Source organism: Pygocentrus nattereri, chromosome 21, assembly GCF_015220715.1.
Source record: "Pygocentrus nattereri isolate fPygNat1 chromosome 21, fPygNat1.pri, whole genome shotgun sequence".
NCBI lineage: Eukaryota > Metazoa > Chordata > Actinopteri > Characiformes > Serrasalmidae > Pygocentrus > Pygocentrus nattereri.
In genome coordinates, this window is record NC_051231.1 from 14,583,739 (window position 1) to 14,604,835 (window position 21,097).

Sequence of the window (21,097 nt, forward strand, 5' to 3'; positions counted from 1 at the left end):
ATTTTTGTTGCTGCATTAAATGGTCACTCGCCCCCTCGTCCAGTGACGAACAGTGAGCTAAACATCTCATTTATCTCTAAAGTATAATTCAGTCTTTCCAGCTTTAGCTAGAGAATGACATCACCCAGGAGAAACGCTTTTTTAATTGTCTAATTTTTCATGGGTTTGACGCCACTGCACCCGTATGACATCACTACAGTGCGACATGGCCTACTAGTAGAGGAATGTTGTCTGTTATGTATTTTATAATAAACAAAGCAGTCCCATTTGGTTTATATGGTTTATATATATTTGAATAGTGTTAGACACCATTGTAAGGCACACATGTCAGTCAGGGTTTCTCATTCATAACCCTGCACTGTTATCAGAGCATGTGTAGTGTAGAGAACTGCTACTAAATAGGGTCTTCTGGGTTTGTCAGACAGTAGAGGCGCCCCTGAGGATTTCCTAAATGAATGGGCTGCCGTGGAGCTTTTGTGCAAAGTTTCTGACTTTCTAAATGATTAATCATTTTTATATAGAAAATGTGCTGAAAATGCACTTGAGCACAGACGACCCTTAAACCAGCTCAGGAATTCATTTCACCTTTGCTAAAAAAAAAACAACAAACATACAAAAACACAAAACCCACAATGTTCTCGTGTGACTGATGTTTTTCAGTAGCTCAGCCTTGGATTGCCCAAGAGCTGTTTATGATCTGAAATTCTCAAAATTCTGGGCAACTGCGCTGTCATTAGCTAAGCTGTTGGTTTAGAGTTTAACCTGAGTTTAAACCTGAATGATTCACATCAGTTCTTAAACCCCACAGCTGTGTCAGTGTAAGAGTTCAGCAGCAGTCAGGCGTATGCAGATCTGAGATACAAAAATGGGTTTATTGGCACGAGACAGTGGAGAAGTCCAAAAGGCAGGCGTGGGTCGAAACCAGTAATCCAAACTCAGGCTGACAAATACAAAAGGGTAAGGCAAAAAACAAAGTCGGATGTAACAAGCAAAGGGTCAGGCACGAAAACAAGAGAGAGAGAGAGAGAGAGAGAGAGAGAGAGAGAGAGAGAGAGAGAGTAAACAAAGAAAATGCTCAGCAAGTCCATAGAGAAATAATACCTCACAACTCTAACTGGCTAAAGCACCAAACAATAAACATTACAGAACTACATACAAGAAATTAGTGTACAAAGTAAAATAAAATGCAAATATCAAGAAAAACTTTAATACATCTTGGTTTAAAATACGAGTGCTCTGACATGGTTTTTAAATTATGTGAACAACACTATTTTAAGTAAGCCCACTGGCTCCAACCATGATTTAAAAATAGATTCCGTGGCAGCTGTTAAGGCCTGTGCGCTGTGAATTAGTTACAGCAAAAAATGTGGACCACTGCTGTAAGCTTGAAGACCAGACTGCAAAGAAAAGTAGTGAATTTTTGAAATTGGTCTTTATCACTTATTTCTAGGACATACAAGAACCTGAGCTAGGCTCTGAGAGGAGTTCTGAGCAGAATCTAGAGTTGGTGGTCCCTGAAAATATGTCAATATGATGTAAGCCTGATTAATCCATAAATACTGATGAAGTGACCAGTCAAAGAACTATATACATGCTTAAATGGTTCTCTGCATGGTAAAATTACTCTTCTTATTGATGGAGAATGTGTTGTATATGGTTCTGTATAGAACAAAAAAGAGTTCTTCTATTGTTATGGAGTCAAGCTTATAAAAACAGGGGATTCTTTCTGGTGCTATATAGAACCATATACAACAAATTGTACATCAATCTTAAGAACCATTTCACCATGCAGAGAACCCTTTAAGCATGCAAACAGTTCTTTGAGTGTCCAAGGTTCTATATAGTCTATAGTATAGTCTATAGTCTAGTAAATATATAGTACTGAAGAAAAATCTTTTTTAAGAGAGCAGTTAAATTTTATGAAATTCCTGGCCCAGACAGAACGCTTCCATCATGATCTGTTTGAAGTTTTCGTATGTTAACATGTGTTTAACAGGTAATGTGATGGTGCTGCTGCATGCTGCCACAGTTGGGTAGCATATTGTGTGCTCACTGTAATCTACATCACAGTAATGATTAAATTCCACTATTATCCTGAATTTGGCCTTCTCCCATGCCAGAATAGGAACGTGTCCCTGCCCGGTCACCCACTGAAGGAATGTTCTTGGAGTCATGGAGGGCAGAGCAGCTTCTTGCAGCCCAGGTGGATTCTCATCTAAACAAATAGAAAGGGAAAAATGTGCACATGAAGTTATAGATGTTAAAGAGACGCACGGGTACTTCAGTATTCAGTTAACCCAGGGGTCACAGCCCATATGTAAAGAATAGTGATTTTGCCCTTTCAATAACTTTCTGTGAGGGAGCTTTTAGAGGTGCTTGTCTGGTTCCTATCGCCACCACTGTGAACAATTCACAACAAGCCAGTCAGTGAGGAATATTTCCTACTTCTGTGTTTTAATAAGTAAAATAAACCAGCACAAGTAGCTGTGTCTTTTATCTGTTGCTACCACTAAGCATGGAATTAATGCTTCTTGCGAGAAATGGACTAACAATGCACTGCAAAAATGGCAACTCATGCAAGTGAAATCTTAAATCTAGTAAAAACTGCTAGAAATAATATAATTATACTTGCATAACAGTCTCAGAAATATTAGATTTATTGACTACATTTAAGCAATTTTCACTTACGAAGACACCAGTGTTTGCAGTGTGATCAGCCTGGGTATTGGTATACTGGTATCATCTTTAATAACTGCATGCTCTGTGCTGATTTAATAGAGAATAAAAACTGAAAAAGCAACTGAAACATACTTTGTTCCAGTTCCTGGAGTAGGTCTTGGAGATGGTTCATCAGGGTGACCTCCCTTTGTTCCTTATATGAGCCCTTCACACTAAACTGTGCCTGACAAACCGACATGACAAAGTCTGCATCAGCCTGTTAAAATAAAACAAAATAAACCATTACAGCAAAACTGAAAAAAAGTATTAAGGTGATCAGATGATCCTGCATTTTCTTGCATGCACAGCTGGTCAGTGTACATTTTTGTGCATAAAATTGGTGAACTATTCTTTTAAGATGTTAAATCTGGTTAAGGGACCCATATCAGGGAAAACATTTTTTCAGTTTATTAATAATTCTGTTGTTATTTGATTTAATCGAACACTGAAATATTCATTCACTCTATGTATTTATACTTCTACTAGAACTATTACTAATATAACTAGTTATTATGTGTATATTACTTAGTATTAAAGACTAATTTAAATGAGTTTGTGTGTTACATAGTTAAAATTGATACATTCCGTTTGCCCCCGCTTGGAGAAATAGCTTCTTTATTTGTGAGGGATAAAGAAAGGTTGTTCACGTAAAAATGAATGATGATTGTTTTTGGTACATAAAACTACACAAACACTAATAAGTGTAAAAGTGAAAAAAAGAAAAAAAATGATATATATAAAATAAAAAGCCCTGGGCCCTTTAAGGTCATAGACATGTTCAGTAATCTTGTGAATGCACTGCTTCAGCTTATAATATTTACAGCTTATTATTACATACAATTACAATTACACACAAGCTTACAGTCATCTCTACTCCAGGGATGAAAAGCGGCTGGCAGATTTTAGGATATTTGCTCATGAGATCAGAGAGGCCATACAACTGCAGACCATTCCTCATCTGCTGCAGTATGGGGACAAGCTTCAGCGTAGCGTGGAGAATAACAGCTCTGTTTAGACCCAGAATGCACACACACACAAAATCACTGAATAACTACATTTCTATATATTCATTTCTTAAAGAAAACAATGCATCCCAAGATAGCTTCATGCATCATGTCACATGTTTGCAATTTATCTCTTAATCTTAACCGCAAATAATTTTTTCAATTTTCTGTGGCTGAATATTTCCATCTGACAGGTAAATCAGCTCCACCTAGTGGATACTGTGTCTGGTTACCCAACATAAGCTGTACAGAACAGTTCAAACTAATGATTACAATGCTGACAGTAGAAACAGAGCTGCATGCAAGAGGACACATTGCAGCAAAACCCTAACGCAGCATGAACGCTGCACACAGACTGTAATTTAGCTGCAACTAACTCAGCTATTAGTTTAATTTAGAGTAATAGTCAGTTAAACCTGCCTTTGAGGATGAATTCAGCACATAACAACAAATACAGTGCACCACAATTAGAAATTAATGGAATTATCAAATTGATTAAACGAGAATGCAGACTTAACTGCTCAACACTTCATTCTCAGTAACTTCAGTCATGTTCAGCAGTGCTACCATAATAAGAGTCCCATGTAATTCTACTGATAAATGAAAGATTTATTATACAACATTTATTAAACACTATGTGTTCATACCACTATTACTGCTACTACTATGACTAATACTTAGCTTACACAAGTGTATATACAATGTAGTTAAAATGAAACAAAACCACTCCCGTCTTGGAGAAGACCACCTGGCAAGTATCCCCCATGTAATCATCTGAGAATCATCAGGAGTCTGAGATGCCTTATTTAGAAATGAATACAGTCTGCTATATGAAACATTTTCATTCACGATTAACAAGAAAGACACTATCATTTTTGAAACATCATGCCATCTAGTGGACAAAAAGTACCTTCTTCAAAAATAATATTTAAAAAATTCAGCGATTAGTCACAGAATTCAAATGTAATAAAACAATGAAGGAAGAAAGGAATTTTGGTTCAGAAAACAGCAGATAAACACATTTTTAGCACAATAAAAAGAACAAATCTAATAAAAATACAGCAATTGCACTGCATACAAATCATAATAAGTTTTGTTATTCTGCCAGAACACACCCCGTAATAATCCTCCAAACGTACCGAGTTATTTCCTGCTTCTTCTCCAAGCTAACAGTTCCTGTGTACCCACAGCTCACGATGTCTTCTGTGAGGTCTGTAATTGTGAACTTTGAAGCCGACTCCACCTAAAAAACAGAGGAGCACCTTGAGCACAGCTCAAAGACGCTGCTCAAGAGTGTGTTGTGTGGAAAATCGCCTAGCACAGTCTTACTTTTGAAATGAGATTAGTGTATTGATTGTCTCCCAGATCAGTTTTGTCCACATTTTTCAAATCCAGAGACCCACTGCACAGGAAATTGTAGCACCATAAGGCAAGAAAATTTGGAGCTGGTCCACCTTGGGCCAGACTAGCAGCCATTATTTCTCCTACAGTCCTGGAATAAACATCAACTCCTTACATCAAAAATACACTGAGGGAATGAAAAAACAAGTGAATGAATGAATGAATAAATAAGTAAATACAGTGCAAAAATTTAGGCACCTGCTAAAAACTTTTTAAAAAGCTAATGGGACTGTGTTTGTATTTTCAGAAAAACATTATTATTATTATTATTATTATTATTATTATTATTATTATTCATTTAAAGGGAATGCAGAGTTAGACAAGAAAATCATCTCACAAGTGTTATACAGTATGAATAAATGTAGCATAGTTACACTAGTTAGGACTCTGTTGGGGTTTGTCCTAAAGACAGCACAGTATTTAGGAGATTTAGTCTAGTTCAGACATTTGTGCAATACTGTTTTCTTATCTGGAGTTATTGATAAGATTATGAAGTTAGGAACTGTTATTCCTTAACAGCTACTGTCCTAAATTCAGTCTGTACTGAAGTTGTCATAGAGACTAAACAGATCAGATTTCACACATATGGTGTGTAAACAATGTGCTTAGGCGCCTAAGACTTTTGCACAGTACTGTATATACAGAGAGTACATGAGTGAACAATACATACTTAAAGTGACCTTTGTCCAAATCACACAGTGAATACTTGGGCCTCTTGCCATGCCTGCTCCCCTCAAAGAAACGCTTCTCGATGCCTTCTATCATTCCTTCAACCAGAGGAGCCGTCAACACATTTCACAATCAAGTGCTTTAATAACAATCAGCACATCTGCTTAATGTTTGCAAAGCTGTTTAACCCCTTAAAGTCCCCTTAAAAATTTTATTACACACTAAGAATATATAACTTAAGAATATCTTAGCCAGTCTACACTGAAGTCCCTTTAGTTACTGAATAATAAGCCTTTGTTTGTGATAAGCCTGAGATTTTAAGGGGTTAACTTCTGCTCACCTGTTAGAAACTCTTTGCGGAGCGCCCCTGTGTCGATCCCTGCCTCATCCAAAAACACCACTCTCAGAGGATTCAGTGGAGATGACTTCTTCTGCCTCTGCCACTGAGTGAGCCCTCTCTCCACCATGTTGTGCCGCGACACTGTGACGTCAAATGTGTTGCCGTCTTTACATATTGCAGCTTCGATGGTCTGGAGAACATCATCAAGGCTAACACACATACGAAACAACATAAAGAGAGCTGTAATCAGGGCCTCCGGGAATTTATGATCACAAATTCATGCAAATTAGAGCTGGACACTATGACAATATTATCATAATAAATTATGTTACAATATGTAACAATGTGCTATTCTGAGCACATCAGAGGTGTCAGTAGTCCTTACAAACACTTTCCAAATGCATGTTTCACTACAAAGAGGGAATAATTAGTGCCTTTTAACTTATCAAATGCCTGAAAAATAAAAGTATCATATTACATTTTTGCTGTATTGCCCAGCTCTAACACAAACCATGAAACAAATTCAATATTTGCAGAGGGCTGCAATTTTGTCCTATTGATGCATTATTTCCACATTTTGGGCCAGATTTACTAAAAGAGGCACTAATTACTGAAACTTTGTGCTGGTGGCTGTGGCTAATTTAGTCAACAAAGAAACAAAGAATGTCAATACAAATAAACACAGGTGGCAACCTCATGACATATGAAGAGCGCAACATAACCCCGATGCATTTTGTTATGGAATCCATAACCGTAAACTACAGCACTAAATAGTATATCACAATGGCACCATTAAAAATGTATTTATTAGTGTAGTACATAAAGTATGCAAGTGGTATGCAAGGCACAGCCACAACCTCTCCTTTCATCATCTGTAACTCATGTAACTATAACTGTAAATGTAACTCATAGGGTTGAAATAATTACTAATTTCCTTGAAATTGTGATTTAGGTCAAACTACTGACTAATAACCAAAATCACGCTATTACTCTTGGAGGACGTATGTGATTATTTCATTCCTAATAAGTTATTCTGAAAAAATAAGATCTTATTTTGACACTAAATAAAAAAAATTGAGAAACAAAATAATTACGTATTTGAAAATAAATAACTATGTGATAAACTCTTTTTCTGTGTCAGCAACAACATCAGGCCACAGTGTTTCCAGGTTACAGGCAACAAAACTGCAAAGGTTAGTTTAACAGCTGAGTTTTTAAGGCTGGCTTTACACAAGGTCAGCACCTGACAGTTACACAAAACAATTAAAAAGTTCCACACAACACAACTAGTTAGTCAAACTGTTGATACACTATATCATTTTCACTGTACAACAACATCCATAAGGTGTTTCTTACATACATTTTTTATTGTCTTAGTGTAAAGTTTCCAACTGTCATTCTTTTTCCACATCTATACATCTGCATATATTTATCTATCTATGAAGCCTATCTATGTTTTTTAGCATGTTAGATATATATTTAACTTTTTATTCTGTTCTTTTTATGTTAATCCTTTGAAAATTAAGTTTTAAAAAGCCATTATGGCTAATTATTTTGATCACTAGTCAGTGTGAGCTCTGTTTAAAAGTGAGAAAATGAGTACATATGTAGATCACGGTAACAGCAGCCTTAACAAACTTTGACACATTAATGTCATGGCTCAGAGAAATTACATTAAATACTACAACCTTACTTAAAGTTGGCCAGGAAGATTTTATCATCAGGTGTCTGATAAACCATCCCTTTTATTTTTTTGTTCAATTAATCTGGTGAAATCAGATGATTGAAATGATTTCATTTGATATCACTGTTTTGATCGGCTGTTGATATGCTTGCAACAGTTGTGGCTAAGTTTCAGGTGAGTTGCAGGATGCTTTACACTATGCATCTCAAGTGTGACTGAGTTTCACAACAGTTTCAAGCAACAGAAGTTGCATGAAATTTTCAATGTGTAAGGCCGGCCCTCAGTTTACTAGTGAAATGACTACAGGAGTGTATTTTGTATGCAAGTTTAGACAAAGTGGCAAAAATCTACCCTGCTTATTTGAGTAGCCACTCACACTCAATAGTTGATATTCCCAGTTTTCAATGATAATACTGTGCTTTTTTTCCACCCAGGCCTAATTACATTAGTCACCCAATGGTACAGCATGGTCGAACTTCGCGAAAACTTTATTTTACTTCTTTTTAAAAACACTTCTATATATTTGACTGTAAAAATACGGTGCTTATATTGTATATGTCATTTTATTGTATCATTTTAATATAAAATCAAAAACAGTTCTCTGAGAATTTGAGTGTAAAATTAAATCTGTAAAATCTGTAAATCTAATAAAGATTAGATTCTTAAAAAGTACAAATATTTCTATACATATAGAGGATTATCATGTTATGTACCTGAGAAAAATGTGCAAATACCTCTTAATTCCACTGTTTATTGCTTTAGAATCTTCTTTTACGCTGAAAGGCGCTTCCTCCACCCTGTTATTGCACACATTGTTAGATACAGGGTTTTGTTCTGACAATGACGATTAAAAGCAAAAACATTAAAAAGAAAAACATTTTTTTTAGATGTTTCCTTAGCCAGCAATCATTCAGATATTGTCACCTGTCACAGCACATGTTGGCATGGATTTGTAAATAATCCAGTGGAAAATTTCTTTGACAGATTGGACATGCAGCCTGAACAGAAGACACAAATATAATTATCAGCAAAATATACAAAATTCACTATTTACTATTCAGAGAAATTCTGTCATTATTGTCCTTATCAGAGAGCACTGCTCTTACTAATATTATTATTGCAGTATTTGATTGTACCTCAATGCTGGATTTACTCATACTATTGGGTGGCACTGCAGACACATCAGAAGGCTAGAATGAACACATAACAGGTGTTAATCATTATAAATGTTTACTATTGGTGGTGAGTATGACTAATCTTACTAATAGCATCATTAATAATTGGATCTACTCATATTTGCTGCTGCTGTGGATTTCACTGAGAGGACACATCAGCGGGAAATTTGAATCAATGTAAATGTTTGTTAAAAAAACTCATCCTGTAGCCGTTGTGAAACATCTAATAAACAGATGCATTGTGGTTGAATATTTACTGAAATCTTTATTACCTTTATGTAATTATCCATGTTGGTCTCTGTGGATGACCTGTCAATGCAGCAAGATTTGATATGCAATGGCAGAGACAAAAAAATCTACTCAAAATACTCAAAAAACAAAAATTAACACAAACTTAAAATTAAGCCACAAATCTACCAAAATCAACCCAAAAATTAATCAAGAATTTGACCCAAAATTCAACCCAACAATTTACTCATATTAAGCCAAAAATTAACCCAAAACCTGACCCAAAATTTAACACAGAAACCTACTCATATCAGACCAAAACAATAACCCAAAATTTGACACAAACATCTACCCACATTTACCCAAAAATCAACCATAAAATCAATCACAAAAAATGTTGTGAGATCCTGAAATGTTGTGTTTGTATGAATCATAAAAAACAGAGAAAATATGTTATGTACTCAGGCTAAGAAAATGTGTAAATATACCTCTCAATTCCACTGTTTATTGGTTTAGAATCTTCTTTTGTGCTGAAAGGTGCTTCCTCTGCCCTGTTAATACACACAGACATTTAAAGAATTATTACACTCAGGCAATTCAATACATATTATTGCTGTTGGAACAAAAATGTGTTTGTTCATTTTTGTTGTTTTGTATTTTGACACATACATTGAAAACGCAAGTTGTCATTTACACCATGTCAAAATTTTGGCCCAACAGAAATAAATGGTCCAAAATGACGAGAATCTTTTTGGAGATCCAAGGTTCTGTCCTGCCAGTAATGATATACAATATTCAGATTTATTTATTTAGCCAAGAAACATTCAGATACACTGACCTGTCACAACAGAAGCTGGCATGGATTTGTAAATAATCCCGTGGAAAATTTCTTTGACAGATTGGACATGGAGCCTGAATAGAAGGCACAAATATAATTATCAGCAAAAGACAAAAAAAAAAAAAAAAGAGAAATTGCTGTCTTTGTTGGGTAGCACTGATCTTAGTATTATAATTGCAATGTTATGTCACTGTCCAAAAAATGTCTCTGTACTTGACCATTTTTTTCTGCATCATTTAAACACAGTGGCTGCCCTTTACATTTTGTGAAAATTAATGATCATGATGAATAAACTAATAGAAATGCTCCAAAACCACTTAGAATAAAACCTCTTTACATTAACTCACATTAAAAGTTAAAAATGTTTTGCCTTCTCCTGTAAAGTTACTATTTTGGAGATGCATGTTTTCTAGATTGGTCTTACCTCAGTGCTGGATAAGCTTGTAGTAGTTGCTGCTGAGGATTTCACTGAGAGCAACTCATTAACAGCAGATACATCAGCAGGAGACTAGAATGAATGCAAATCTTTGTTAAAAAACTCATCTTGTAGCTGTTTTGAAAAAACAACAACTAATTACAGATACTGTCCTGAATATTTACTAAAATTATTACCTTTACATGATTATCCATGTCGTTTTCCGCGGCTGACCTGTCAATGCAGCATGACTTGATGTGCACAGCCATGACCTGCAGTGGCAAAGACAGCCCACAGGCTTGGCAGGTCGTCTTTGGTATCTTCTGGGATTCATGTTCACCCACAGGAAGAGGAGATGTATTGAGTTCCTCCTGGAGAGGAACTATGTACAGCGTGCTCTTCCCCCTTCCACTCACAGATCTTAAATATTGAGTATTATAACCCGCAGCTTCCGGAGGGACAACTGTAAGTTTCCGTTGTCCTGATCCACCTGTGTGGGGCAGCATGAGTAAAACAATGAAATGAGTGAAGTTATAAAATGTGTCTGACCTTCTGAACAGTTTGAGGTGTTACATTACCAAGGGCTTTGTACAGAAGCCACCCTCCTGATAAGCTGGAAAGTTTTGGGTAATGTTCAGTCAGAAGTCTTGTAACCTGCATTAAAGGACAAAGAATTTTGGTGTGACATCAATGTTTCAAACTTTTGTGAATGACTATTTTGTTGTTCTTGAATACTGTCAATTTTGCCACTCCTGGTTATGCTGATTTACTTTTAGCTTGCTAAGTTTCTCAGTTCCTCTGAAACTGTTATGTGTGAGTGGAGCTTGAGACGTAGCCTTGTGATTGGTCATGGGAATGCTTACATAAGCCTTACTCAAGATTAGGACTGCTCAGTTTACATTGAGTTGAGAGAAATAAGGTTTTACATGTTTACTGTTTTCCTGCAAGAACAAGATTAATCTAATTAGAAAGAAAACAGAGATTTAGGTTTCCTGAATCTTTAATTATGGACGACCATTAAATGTTTTGGGTTTTCCTGCTCTGTCACACCCACTTCAACTCAGGCTGGGCTTATTTTATAATTTACTGATTATTTGGATCAGGTGGGTTGGGAGCAGGGAAAACACTAAAATGTGCAGGGCAGGGGGTCCTCTAGGACCAGGGTTAGGAACCACTGATGTAACCCTTCATTTTTGATCAGTTTCTGACAGTAGAGCCACTTATGGCTGGAAATTATTTGGGTGGCGGTCCACTCTCACATTAGAAACTTGTCAGAAACTGATCAATGGTGAACTGTGCATTCATCTGTCTACTGTCTGTACAGTGAGTACGTCTGCTTTTAACAGATGAGAGATGAGTAAAATTAAATTATTAAATAAATAACATTACTATTATTAATAACATTAAACCAGCTATTAGGGGCGTACTTTGTGTTCTTCTGGTCCCAAGCCCGGATAAATGGTGAGGGTTGTGTCAGGAAGGGCATCCAGCGTAAAACTTGTGCCAAAACTATCATGCGGATCACAAATATGATTGCCATACAGGATCGGTCGAGGCCCGGGTTAACAACGACCGCCTCTGGTGCTGTTGACCAGCAGGGTGCCGGTGGAAATTGGACTACTGTAGGTCGAAGACCATCAGAGAGGAGAGGAGGAAGGCGGGTTAGAAGGCAGCGAGAGAGAAGGAAAGGCAGGAGTGTGGAGGTTAGAATAGGGACTATGAACATAGGGACAATGACTGGTAAAGGCAGAGCTTGCAGACATGATGGAGAGAAGGAAGGTAGATATTCTGTGTGTCCAAGAGACCAGATGGAAAGGAAGCAAGGCCAGGAACATTGGAGGTGGATTCAAACTGTTCTATCATGGTGTAGAGAGGAAGAGAATGGAGTAGGGATAATCCTAAAGGAGCAGCTTGGGAAAAGTGTTCTGGATGTAAAGAGAGTGTCAGACAGGATCATGAGCCTGAAGTTGGAGGTTGATGGTGTTTTTTTTTTATTTTGAATGTGGTCAGTTCATATGCAGAACAGGTTGGTTGTCAGTTAGAGGAGAAAGAGGAATTTTGGAGTAAGATGGATGAAGTGGTAGATGGTGTTCCTAGAGAGGAGAGATTAGTGATTGGTGCAGACTTCAATGGACATGTTGGTGAAGGGAACAGAGGGGATGAAGAGGTGCTGGGTATGTATGGTGTGAAAGGCAGAAATGCGGAAGGTCAGATGGTTGTAGATTTTGCAAAGAGAATGGAAATGGCTGTGGTGAACACGTATTTTCAGAAGAGGGAAGAACACAGGGTGACATACAAGAGTGGAGGGAGGTGCACACAGGTGGATTATATCCTTAGCAGGAGATGCCACCTAAAGGAGATTGGAGATTGTACAGTGGCCAGGGGAAAGTGTAGCAAGGCAGCATAGGGTGGTTGTCTGTAGAATGAGGTTAGAAACAAAGAAGAGGAAGAGAGTGAAGACAGAGCCAAAGATTAGATGGTGGAAGCTGAAGGAGGAGGATGGTTGCAGGCAGTTCAGGGAAAAATTGCAACAGGCCCTTGGGGGCAGTGAGGAGCTACCTGAGGACTGGGAAACTACAGCTAAGGTGGTGAGAGAAACTGGCAAGAATGTGTTGGGTGTTTCGTCTGGTCAGAGGAAAGAAGACAAGGAAAGTTGGTAGTGGAATGAGGAAGTCCAGGAGAGTATTCAGAAGAAGAAGGCAGCTAAGAAAAAGTGTGATAACCAGAGAGATGAAGGAAGTAGGCAGGAGTACTGTGAGGCTAGTCGCATAGCAAAAAGAATGGTGGCAAAGGCAAAGGCTCAGGCCTATGATGAGCTGTATGAGAGGCTGGACAGTAAAGAAGGAGTAAAGGACTTGTATCGCTTGGCTAAACAGAGAGATAGAGCTGGAAACGATGTACAGCAGGTTAGGCTGATAAAGGATAGAGAGGGAAATGTACTAGTGAGTGAACAGAGAGTGTTGTGTAGATGGAAGGAGTACTTTGAAGAACTAATGAATGAGGAAAACAAGAGAGAGAGAGGAGGACAACGGGGGGAGAGATAGCGGATCAGGAAGTGCAGAGAATTAGTAAGGTGGAAGTGAGGGCAGCTTAAAAAATGATGAAGAATGGAAAGGCAGTTGGTCCAGATGACATACCTGTGGAGGTATGGAGATGTTTAGGAGAGAAGGCAGTGGACTTTTTAACCAGGTTGTTTAACAAAATCCTGGAGAGTGAGAGGATGCCTGATGAGTGGAGAAGTAGTGTATTGGTTCCCATTTTTAAGAACAAGGGTGATGTGCAGAGCTGCAGTAACTACAGAGGTATAAAGTTGATGAGCCACACCATGAAGGTATGGGAAAGAGTTGTTGAAGCAAGGCTAAGGCGAGAGGTCCAGATCAGTGAGCAGCAGTTTGGTTTCATGCCCAGAAAGAGTACCACAGATGCAATTTTTGCATTGAGAGTGTTGGTAGAGAAGTACAGAGAAGGTCAGAAGGAGCTACATTGTGTCTTTGTGGATCTAGAGAAGGCATATGATAGGGTGCCAAGACAGGAACTGTGCTACTGTATGAGGAAGTCAGGTGTAGCTGAAAAGTATGTTAGGGTGGTGCAGGACATGTATGAGGATAGTGAGACAGTGGTGAGGTGTGCAGTTGGAGTGACAAATGGTTTCAAGGTGAAGGTAGGGTTACATCAGGGATCAGCTTTGAGCCCTTTCTTGTTTGCAATGGTGATGGAAAGGTTGACAGATAAGGTCAGGCAGGAGGCTCCATGGACCATGATGTTTGCAGATGACATTGTAATCTGTGGTGAGAGTAGAGAGCAGGTGGAAGAGAATCTGGAGAGGTGGAGGTTTGCACTGGAGAGGAGAGGAATGAAGGTCAGTAGAGACAAGACAGAATACATGTGTGTGAATGAGAGGGAGGCAGGTGGAAAGGTGAAAATGCAAGGAGTAGAGGTCGTAAAGGTGGATGACTTCAAATATCTTAGGTCAACCATGCACAGCAATGGACAGTGTAGAAAAGAGGTGAAGAAGAGGGTGCAGGCAGGATGGAGTGGGTGGAGACGGATGTCAGGGCTGATGTGTGACAGAAGGAAAGCAGCAAGAGTGAAAGGGAAGGTTTACAAGACAGTAGTGTGTCCTGCTATGATGTATGGTTTGGAGACTGTGGCTCTGTCTAAAAGACAGGAGGCTGAGCTGGAGGTGGCGGAGATGAAGATGCTGAGATTTTCGTTGGGAGTGACAAGGCTGGACAATATTAGAAATGAGCAGATCAGAGGGACAGTGAAGGTGGAGCAGTTTGGAGATAAAGCCAGAGAGGCCAGGTTGAGATGGTTTGGACATGTGTTGAGGAGGAATAGTGGATATATTGGGCAAAGAATGTTGGAGATGGAGCTGCCGGGTAGAAGGAGAAGAGGTAGACCTCAGAGAAGGTTTATGGATCTAGTGAAGGTGGACATGGAGATGGTTGGTGTGAAAGTAGAGGAGGCAGTGGATAGGGCAAGATGGAGGCAGATGATCCGCTGTGGCGACCCCTAAAGGGAGCAGCCGAAAGAAGAAGAATTATTAATAACATTCATGTACCTCAGTGTGGTCTGCACTTTCTGGGAGTCTGACCGTGCGTCTCCCCATGCCTGCTAGAAGAAGTGAGAGTTCTTCTGCTGGTTTAGGTGTCCTTTCCACATTCTTGTTCACGAGGTAGAACTGCATAGACATTGTCCTGGTGCTGGCCACCTCATAGGGGGCAAGCCTTTTCTTGCCCCTTACAGGAGGAGATTTTCTAAAATATCCTGAAAATGATCTGTGGAATCACAACACATTAAACAACCATTATTCAACTGTTAAAGTAACATTATTTCAGAATAAACTGACATGCTTGAGGAGCAAGTCATGCTAACACTGCAAAGAAATGGTCTCTTGACAAGTGAATGATCTTAAATTGAGTGGATATATCTAATATTTTTTTTATTTTTGAGGCTGTTGAACACCTATTATAACATTATTTTAACATTTTTTACTTTAAATGACTTTAGTCAAATGATCTCACTGTATTTGCAGGTAAGTTTGCTTGCTGTAAGAAATATTAAATGATTGAAGTTGAACAATGTGTAAAAATGAGTCATCTTTTCAAAAGCACACAACATGAAAATGATTAGATACATTAACTAGATTTAGGATCATTTCACTTGCCAAGACGCCATTTTTCACACTCAGATGTGAAATGCAACTAGCCTTCATGCTATCATGATGTCAGCATAATTACTGGTCAGGCAAGGAGAATCTGAAACTTCAAAATACGAACTTTTTAAAATATGTAAAATATCATATCATCGCTGTTGGATCAAAAACTTGTATCTCCAAAAAGGTCACTTTGCATCAGAAGATAAAAATATTCATAACTTTTATTAATGGAAGATAATAGAGAAATTATTTATTCCAAGATATTCTGGAGCATTTCTGTTTGTCCATTCTTCATGAATTTTGGACAAAAAAAGAGCAGCTGATGATTTCAAATGCATAAAAATGGAGATATAAGGTTTACTTCCAAAACAACGATGTTCTATTGTCTAATTATTCAGTAGATGTGAACTTTTCAGAGGGCTGTAACTGTTACTCACAGAAAGGGGGGCAGCAGTTCTCTCTTGGGCGTTTGCTGGGGGTCTTGGTTACAGACCTGGGACAGACTTGGGTAAAAACTAAATGATGTGTGTGTCTGAAAATATGAATAACATGTTAATGTTAGCTTCTATGTAATATTCATTGTAAAGTACCAAATACACACAATAAATGAGGGCTGCAAGACATGGACATAAAATGTAATACTCCTTAAGACTTTGAATATCATGATGAAGATAAGAGAAACGATAAATTATTATTAAAATAATTAATAAAATGTACATCTAACTTGACTATACTTTTGAAAATGGTTCTATTTAGTACCAAAAAAGGGTTCATCTATTGCTATAATGTCAAGCCTGTAACAATAGCAGAGTCCTTTTTGGTGCTTTATGGATATACGACACACTGTTAATCACTCTGGAGAACCATTTCACCAGGCAGAGAACCATTTCATGCATACGATTGGTTCTTTAAGTGTATACGGTTTCATATAGAGTCACTGTCTTTACTAAAGAGCCCTTGAAGAACCATCGTTTTTAAGAGCTTAATGCAGGGACACCCTTGTCGGGCTTTTAACACTACGCCCCCACCAGTCAAATTATATCTTTTTTGTGCTGCATGGGAGGTATTTTGATCTGGCGTCATAACCTTTACTGATGTGCTTATTGCATTAACTTATATTGTGATAACAAATAACAATACAATTTATAATGCAGCCCTATAATAAAGGAAAGGTATATATAACTATAATATTTAACATCCTAGGTGATACTCACAGTGGCGTCATCGTCAATGTCAATTTCCATTGGCTGCTCCTCATCAGACATGATCGATGACCGTCTCTTAGCTCTACACTCCTACAGGTGGCTTTCAAATCTAGAACCAGAAACAATCACGTTGTTCACCGTTACAAGTGATTTTCTGAATCCACCAGCAGTTTGAGATGACCCCTTACTGACTGAATAAACCAAAAGGTTTTAAAAGGTTGAGGTGCATGAGTTCACCTTTACACCTTCCATAAAGTGATAAACTATGTGGTAAAGATTAGATGTTATACAAGCTCTGAACTGTTTTCAGTCTACATATCTCTGAGGGATGAAGTAGAATTACTTCTCACTTAAGATGGGCGCCAGGTCCAGTGCTCCAGCACTTTTTTCTGTTAGCCTGTATCTCAGGCCATCACAAGTTGATAAGGAGCCCCTTAGGGGTCATCCTTCCAAGAGTCACTTGCTGTGATGTTTCCAGAAGTGTTTCTGGAAAAATTATGTAAATTCAAATATTGAGGCACTACAATGGCTCAAATAGTCACAGAAGCATGACATTTTTTAGGAAGTATCCTGAAATAATGGAAAAAGTGGGAAAATAAGATGCAGGGGCTTATTGTCATTCATTTTCAAAATATCCTCTAAAACATCCCCAAAACGACAAAAAATCACAGTCCGACTGACAAATTCTCAAAAATCAATATTTATTAGCTAATAATAAACTAATATTTTTCCATCTGCATCTGGAAAACCTCTGAAAATTATGGCCTTCAATTTAAGCCTTTCTACCTTAAAACCTATGCTTGCTGTGGCCAAAAGTCTTCAGCATACTTCAAAGTGAAGAAAGTGCAGCTATGAGGCACTCGTCTTCAAATATCAACTCTTCTACATTTCTTAAGCATACTAGGACAGTGATAGTTGTCTTTAAAGGGGAACCCCACTGACTTTTCTAAATTTCTGCATAACTAATAGGTTCAGATTTAAACAAATGTATTCAGAGCAGTTTGGTGTGAAAATGGTTTGGATGAAATGCGTTTTGATGTTCTTTAGAAACGTAGCCAGAATTGTTCACAATGGTGGTGATAGGAAGTAGACGTCCACCTCTAAAAGCTCATTCACAGTGGTTATGTATACAGTGCCTGATATCTGAAACATTGTTTTACAGCAGCTTTGTGATAAAGTTTGGGTGTAAAACTTATTTGAATCCGTTCATGGTAACAAGAAAAACAGTCCTCAAAGAAAAACATCAACATTCCACACAAAACTCAGAAGACACGTGCAGGTTCACTGGTAGTTTTGGATAGTAAATAAAATGTCTATATTTATGTTTTAAGTTAGTCATGGTGACCCCTGGTTCCTATCACCAAAAAAATAAATCTGAACCATTTCACACCAAACCACTCTGCATCACTCTGCTTACATCTCGCATACTCAATTAATGCAGATGTTTAGAACATTTTGAAGAAGTGGAATCCAGCCTTAAGTACAAAGATCTTCACCGTGCTGGTGTTGTGCCAAATTGGGCACCCCTGCCGCGAGATGCACCCCCTCACAGGAGCACACGCAGTCTTTTGCTGGAAAATGCTTTGTATAGCAGAACACTGGCCAGAAAATGCTGGTTTTTGATAAATAGGTGTTGCATCCCTGAAAATGTATTGGGGAAAACACATGCTGGCCCTAAGTGTATATATAAACATATTTCATAGTTCTATTCATAAAAAAGGTTACAAGAAGGCGCTTTTCAAGAGTCCACCTGTCTGGAAAAGAACCCTCTGTTAGATCTGGCTGGGGGCATTGTGGCATCTATGATACTTGTATAGGTTTTGCATGTTGGTCACAATTATGTGTGATTAAAAACATATTATAGATGGGTCATCTAAAATATGAATATAATGAATGAATAACCTTTTTTATGAATAAAACTATGAAATATGTTAGTAATATACACTTAGGGCCAGCATGTGTTTTCTGCAATACATTTTCAGGGATGCAACACCTATTTAACAAAAACCTGCATTTTCTGGCCAGTGTTCTGCTATACAAAGCATTTTCCTGTAATTGTTTTTTCTTTCGAGTCAAGATTGAGGTAGAACTTCTCTTTTATTTTCCATCGAACGGCTATGGACATTACAATTAGCAACAGCACTGCTAACTCTCTCTCTCTCTCTCTCTCTCTCTCTCTCTCTCTCTGTCTCTGTCGCTCTCTCGAAATCGGTGCAGGGTGACACTGGGCTAATGCTAACTTACTTTCCATTTAGGTGAACTGAAGGTAGAGCGGAGAATTTCATCTCTTCATTCAGAAGCTGAAACTCTGAGCTCACTCGGATGTTTGGAGCTCAGCTGCGCTGTTTTGGTCATTCTTTTGACGTTTATGAACAGACTAGCTAGTTAACTAACTAGTTACAGTCGCTGAGACACAGTTGATCCGTCTGAATCGGTAAACTTGGCCGTCGCCATGACAACCCCAGAGACGACTGTGATTGGTCAGCGAGTTCAAGCCGCCGTCGAAAGTTAGCGAAAACCCACGAACAGAGGGCAAACGAATCGGTACATTTCTCCGTAGGAAAGATACCTAAACTATATTCGAAATCAAATTACTTTATTGCCGTCTGATTAAGCCGCACGAATATCATTCTTATTTTGCTCAGTATCGCAACTGAATGCTAAAGGCTTCTTTTGAGCAGCGTCCCAAAGCACATACTACTGTACTACACATACTACACTAATGGGTGTTTATTTGTTTCTGGCGCACTGTTTAGTACGGTACTGTGCGGTTTTGCTCTTCCTTTGACATTTCTAACTCCATGATTAAGTGAGTGAGCTGTGTTACTTACCCAGACTGAGCTCTCTCAGCGCTGTTATAGCTGGACCGGTGCTCTGCTCTCCTCCTCGGGTCGACGAGGAAACAAAACTGAAAGTGTGCAGTTGCTCTGATTCACTGTTGGCATGTTACACAGGTAGAAAATCACCAGAGGCGTAGCTAGATCTCTTAGAATGGGGAGTAAGACCCAAAGATTTCCATACTATAAAAATGTACTAAATGTATGTATAATATACATAACATATGAAATGTATGAAAATGGCAAAATGTATTTGTTAAATATATTTTAAATGCATGTATTTATTATATGTGCTGTTGTGTGTAATAAAGGTTACAGATGTAACTAAACGGTTCTGATTTCTGTGATCTGCGTTGTTCTTTACATTAACCATGTATGTATGCAGTAAGACACACAATGCATTTCAAATAAACAAGATATCAAATCATAACTGCATTTTTAGAGAGTATCAACACCTGCAACACTCACTTTGGTCATATTAAAGGCTCATTTGTTAATATTTAAAATGAAGATACTAAAACACACAAATTCATTTCAAAAGGTATCAGACAGTGAAGCGCATTAGACAGCATTTTGGCTGTTTTCGTACACATGGATTTAATAAACACATTTACATACATTTACTTCTCTCTATATGTAATATTTCCCCATACATTTGAAAAACAATGCATTTTAAAATATATTTGATTAATATGGCAAAATATTCTGAAATATATTTGTGTTTTTCATGTATTTTAGCATCGAAGGCATATTGTCCATATGGGTTTATTGCATTTACATTTACAGTATTCAGCAGAAGATCTTATCCAATTACAAGAAGTGTTATCTAGAGAAAGTATCTTTGCTAGTTACCAATAGGTTAGAGAGAAAGTTAGTCCTGAGCTCAGATACTACTAGAAAGATGGTTCTTTTAAGGGTTCTTTAGTAAAGACAATTTAGAACCATGAACACTCAAAGAACTTTCTTAATGCTTAAATTGTTCTCTGCATTGTAAAATAGTTCTTTGGATCGATGGAGAATGTGTTGTAGATGGTGCTATATAGAACCCTGGTTCTATATAACACCAAAACAGTTCTTCCATGGTTACAGGCTAACTATAACAGTGGCAGAATGCTTTGTGGTGTTGTGAAGAACCCTTGTCAACTACACTCTATATAGAACCACATACAGCACATTCTCTATCAATCTGAAGAATTGTTTTATGATGCAAAGAACCCTTTAATCATGTAAAGGGTTCTTTGAGTGTTCATGGAACCATTTTCTTTTCTAGAGATCGCTTGAAGAACAATCTTTTCTAAGAGTGCAGCCTAGAAAGAAAGACAATGGAGATGGTGAGTAAAATAAGGAGAAAGACAAGGTGCAAAAAATAGAACCAGGAGCTAATAGCAACAAACTAAAGTGAATTGCAGTGTGTTGATTTAA

At 37.8% G+C, this 21,097-nt stretch overlaps 1 protein-coding gene across 3 annotated transcripts; it reads right to left on the reverse strand.

Annotated features, from left to right (window-relative positions):
* Positions 1 to 853: 853 nt before the first annotated feature.
* LOC108424580 lies at positions 854 to 19,742 on the reverse strand. Of its 3 annotated transcripts, none has more exons than XM_017692710.2 (20): positions 19,670 to 19,742; positions 16,848 to 16,947; positions 16,071 to 16,165; positions 15,037 to 15,253; positions 11,051 to 11,126; positions 10,670 to 10,962; positions 10,482 to 10,565; positions 10,058 to 10,131; positions 9,708 to 9,770; positions 9,264 to 9,300; positions 8,953 to 9,006; positions 8,741 to 8,814; positions 8,551 to 8,613; positions 6,133 to 6,341; positions 5,794 to 5,890; positions 5,052 to 5,214; positions 4,862 to 4,965; positions 3,581 to 3,725; positions 2,812 to 2,935; positions 854 to 2,215 (listed from the first exon to the last, which is right to left on the reverse strand). In XM_017692710.2, the coding sequence occupies exons 2-20, from the start codon at positions 16,896 to 16,898 to the stop codon at positions 1,911 to 1,913; spliced, it is 2,328 nt and encodes a 775-aa protein (XP_017548199.1). In that variant the 5' UTR covers positions 16,899 to 16,947; positions 19,670 to 19,742; the 3' UTR covers positions 854 to 1,910. The 3 variants fall into 3 exon arrangements, 2 of the variants coding, with proteins under 2 accessions (XP_017548199.1, XP_037388081.1); XM_037532184.1 differs by lacking the exon at positions 19,670 to 19,742 and adding an exon at positions 17,189 to 17,324; XR_005129280.1 differs by lacking the exon at positions 3,581 to 3,725 and having other exon boundaries at positions 2,083 to 2,215.
* Positions 19,743 to 21,097: the final 1,355 nt, after the last annotated feature.

Excerpts from the sequence above, each read along its gene's own strand:
- LOC108424580 (XM_017692710.2), bottom strand. The coding sequence starts at position 16,898 with ATGTCTGATGAGGAGCAGCCAATGGAAATTGACATTGACGATGACGCC. Across the intron at positions 11,127-15,036 it reads AAAGTGCAGACCACACTGAG|GTTACAAGACTTCTGACTGA; the intron begins GTACATGAATGT and ends CCTTTAATGCAG. Across the intron at positions 2,216-2,811 it reads ACTCCAGGAACTGGAACAAA|ATGAGAATCCACCTGGGCTG; the intron begins GTATGTTTCAGT and ends CTATTTGTTTAG.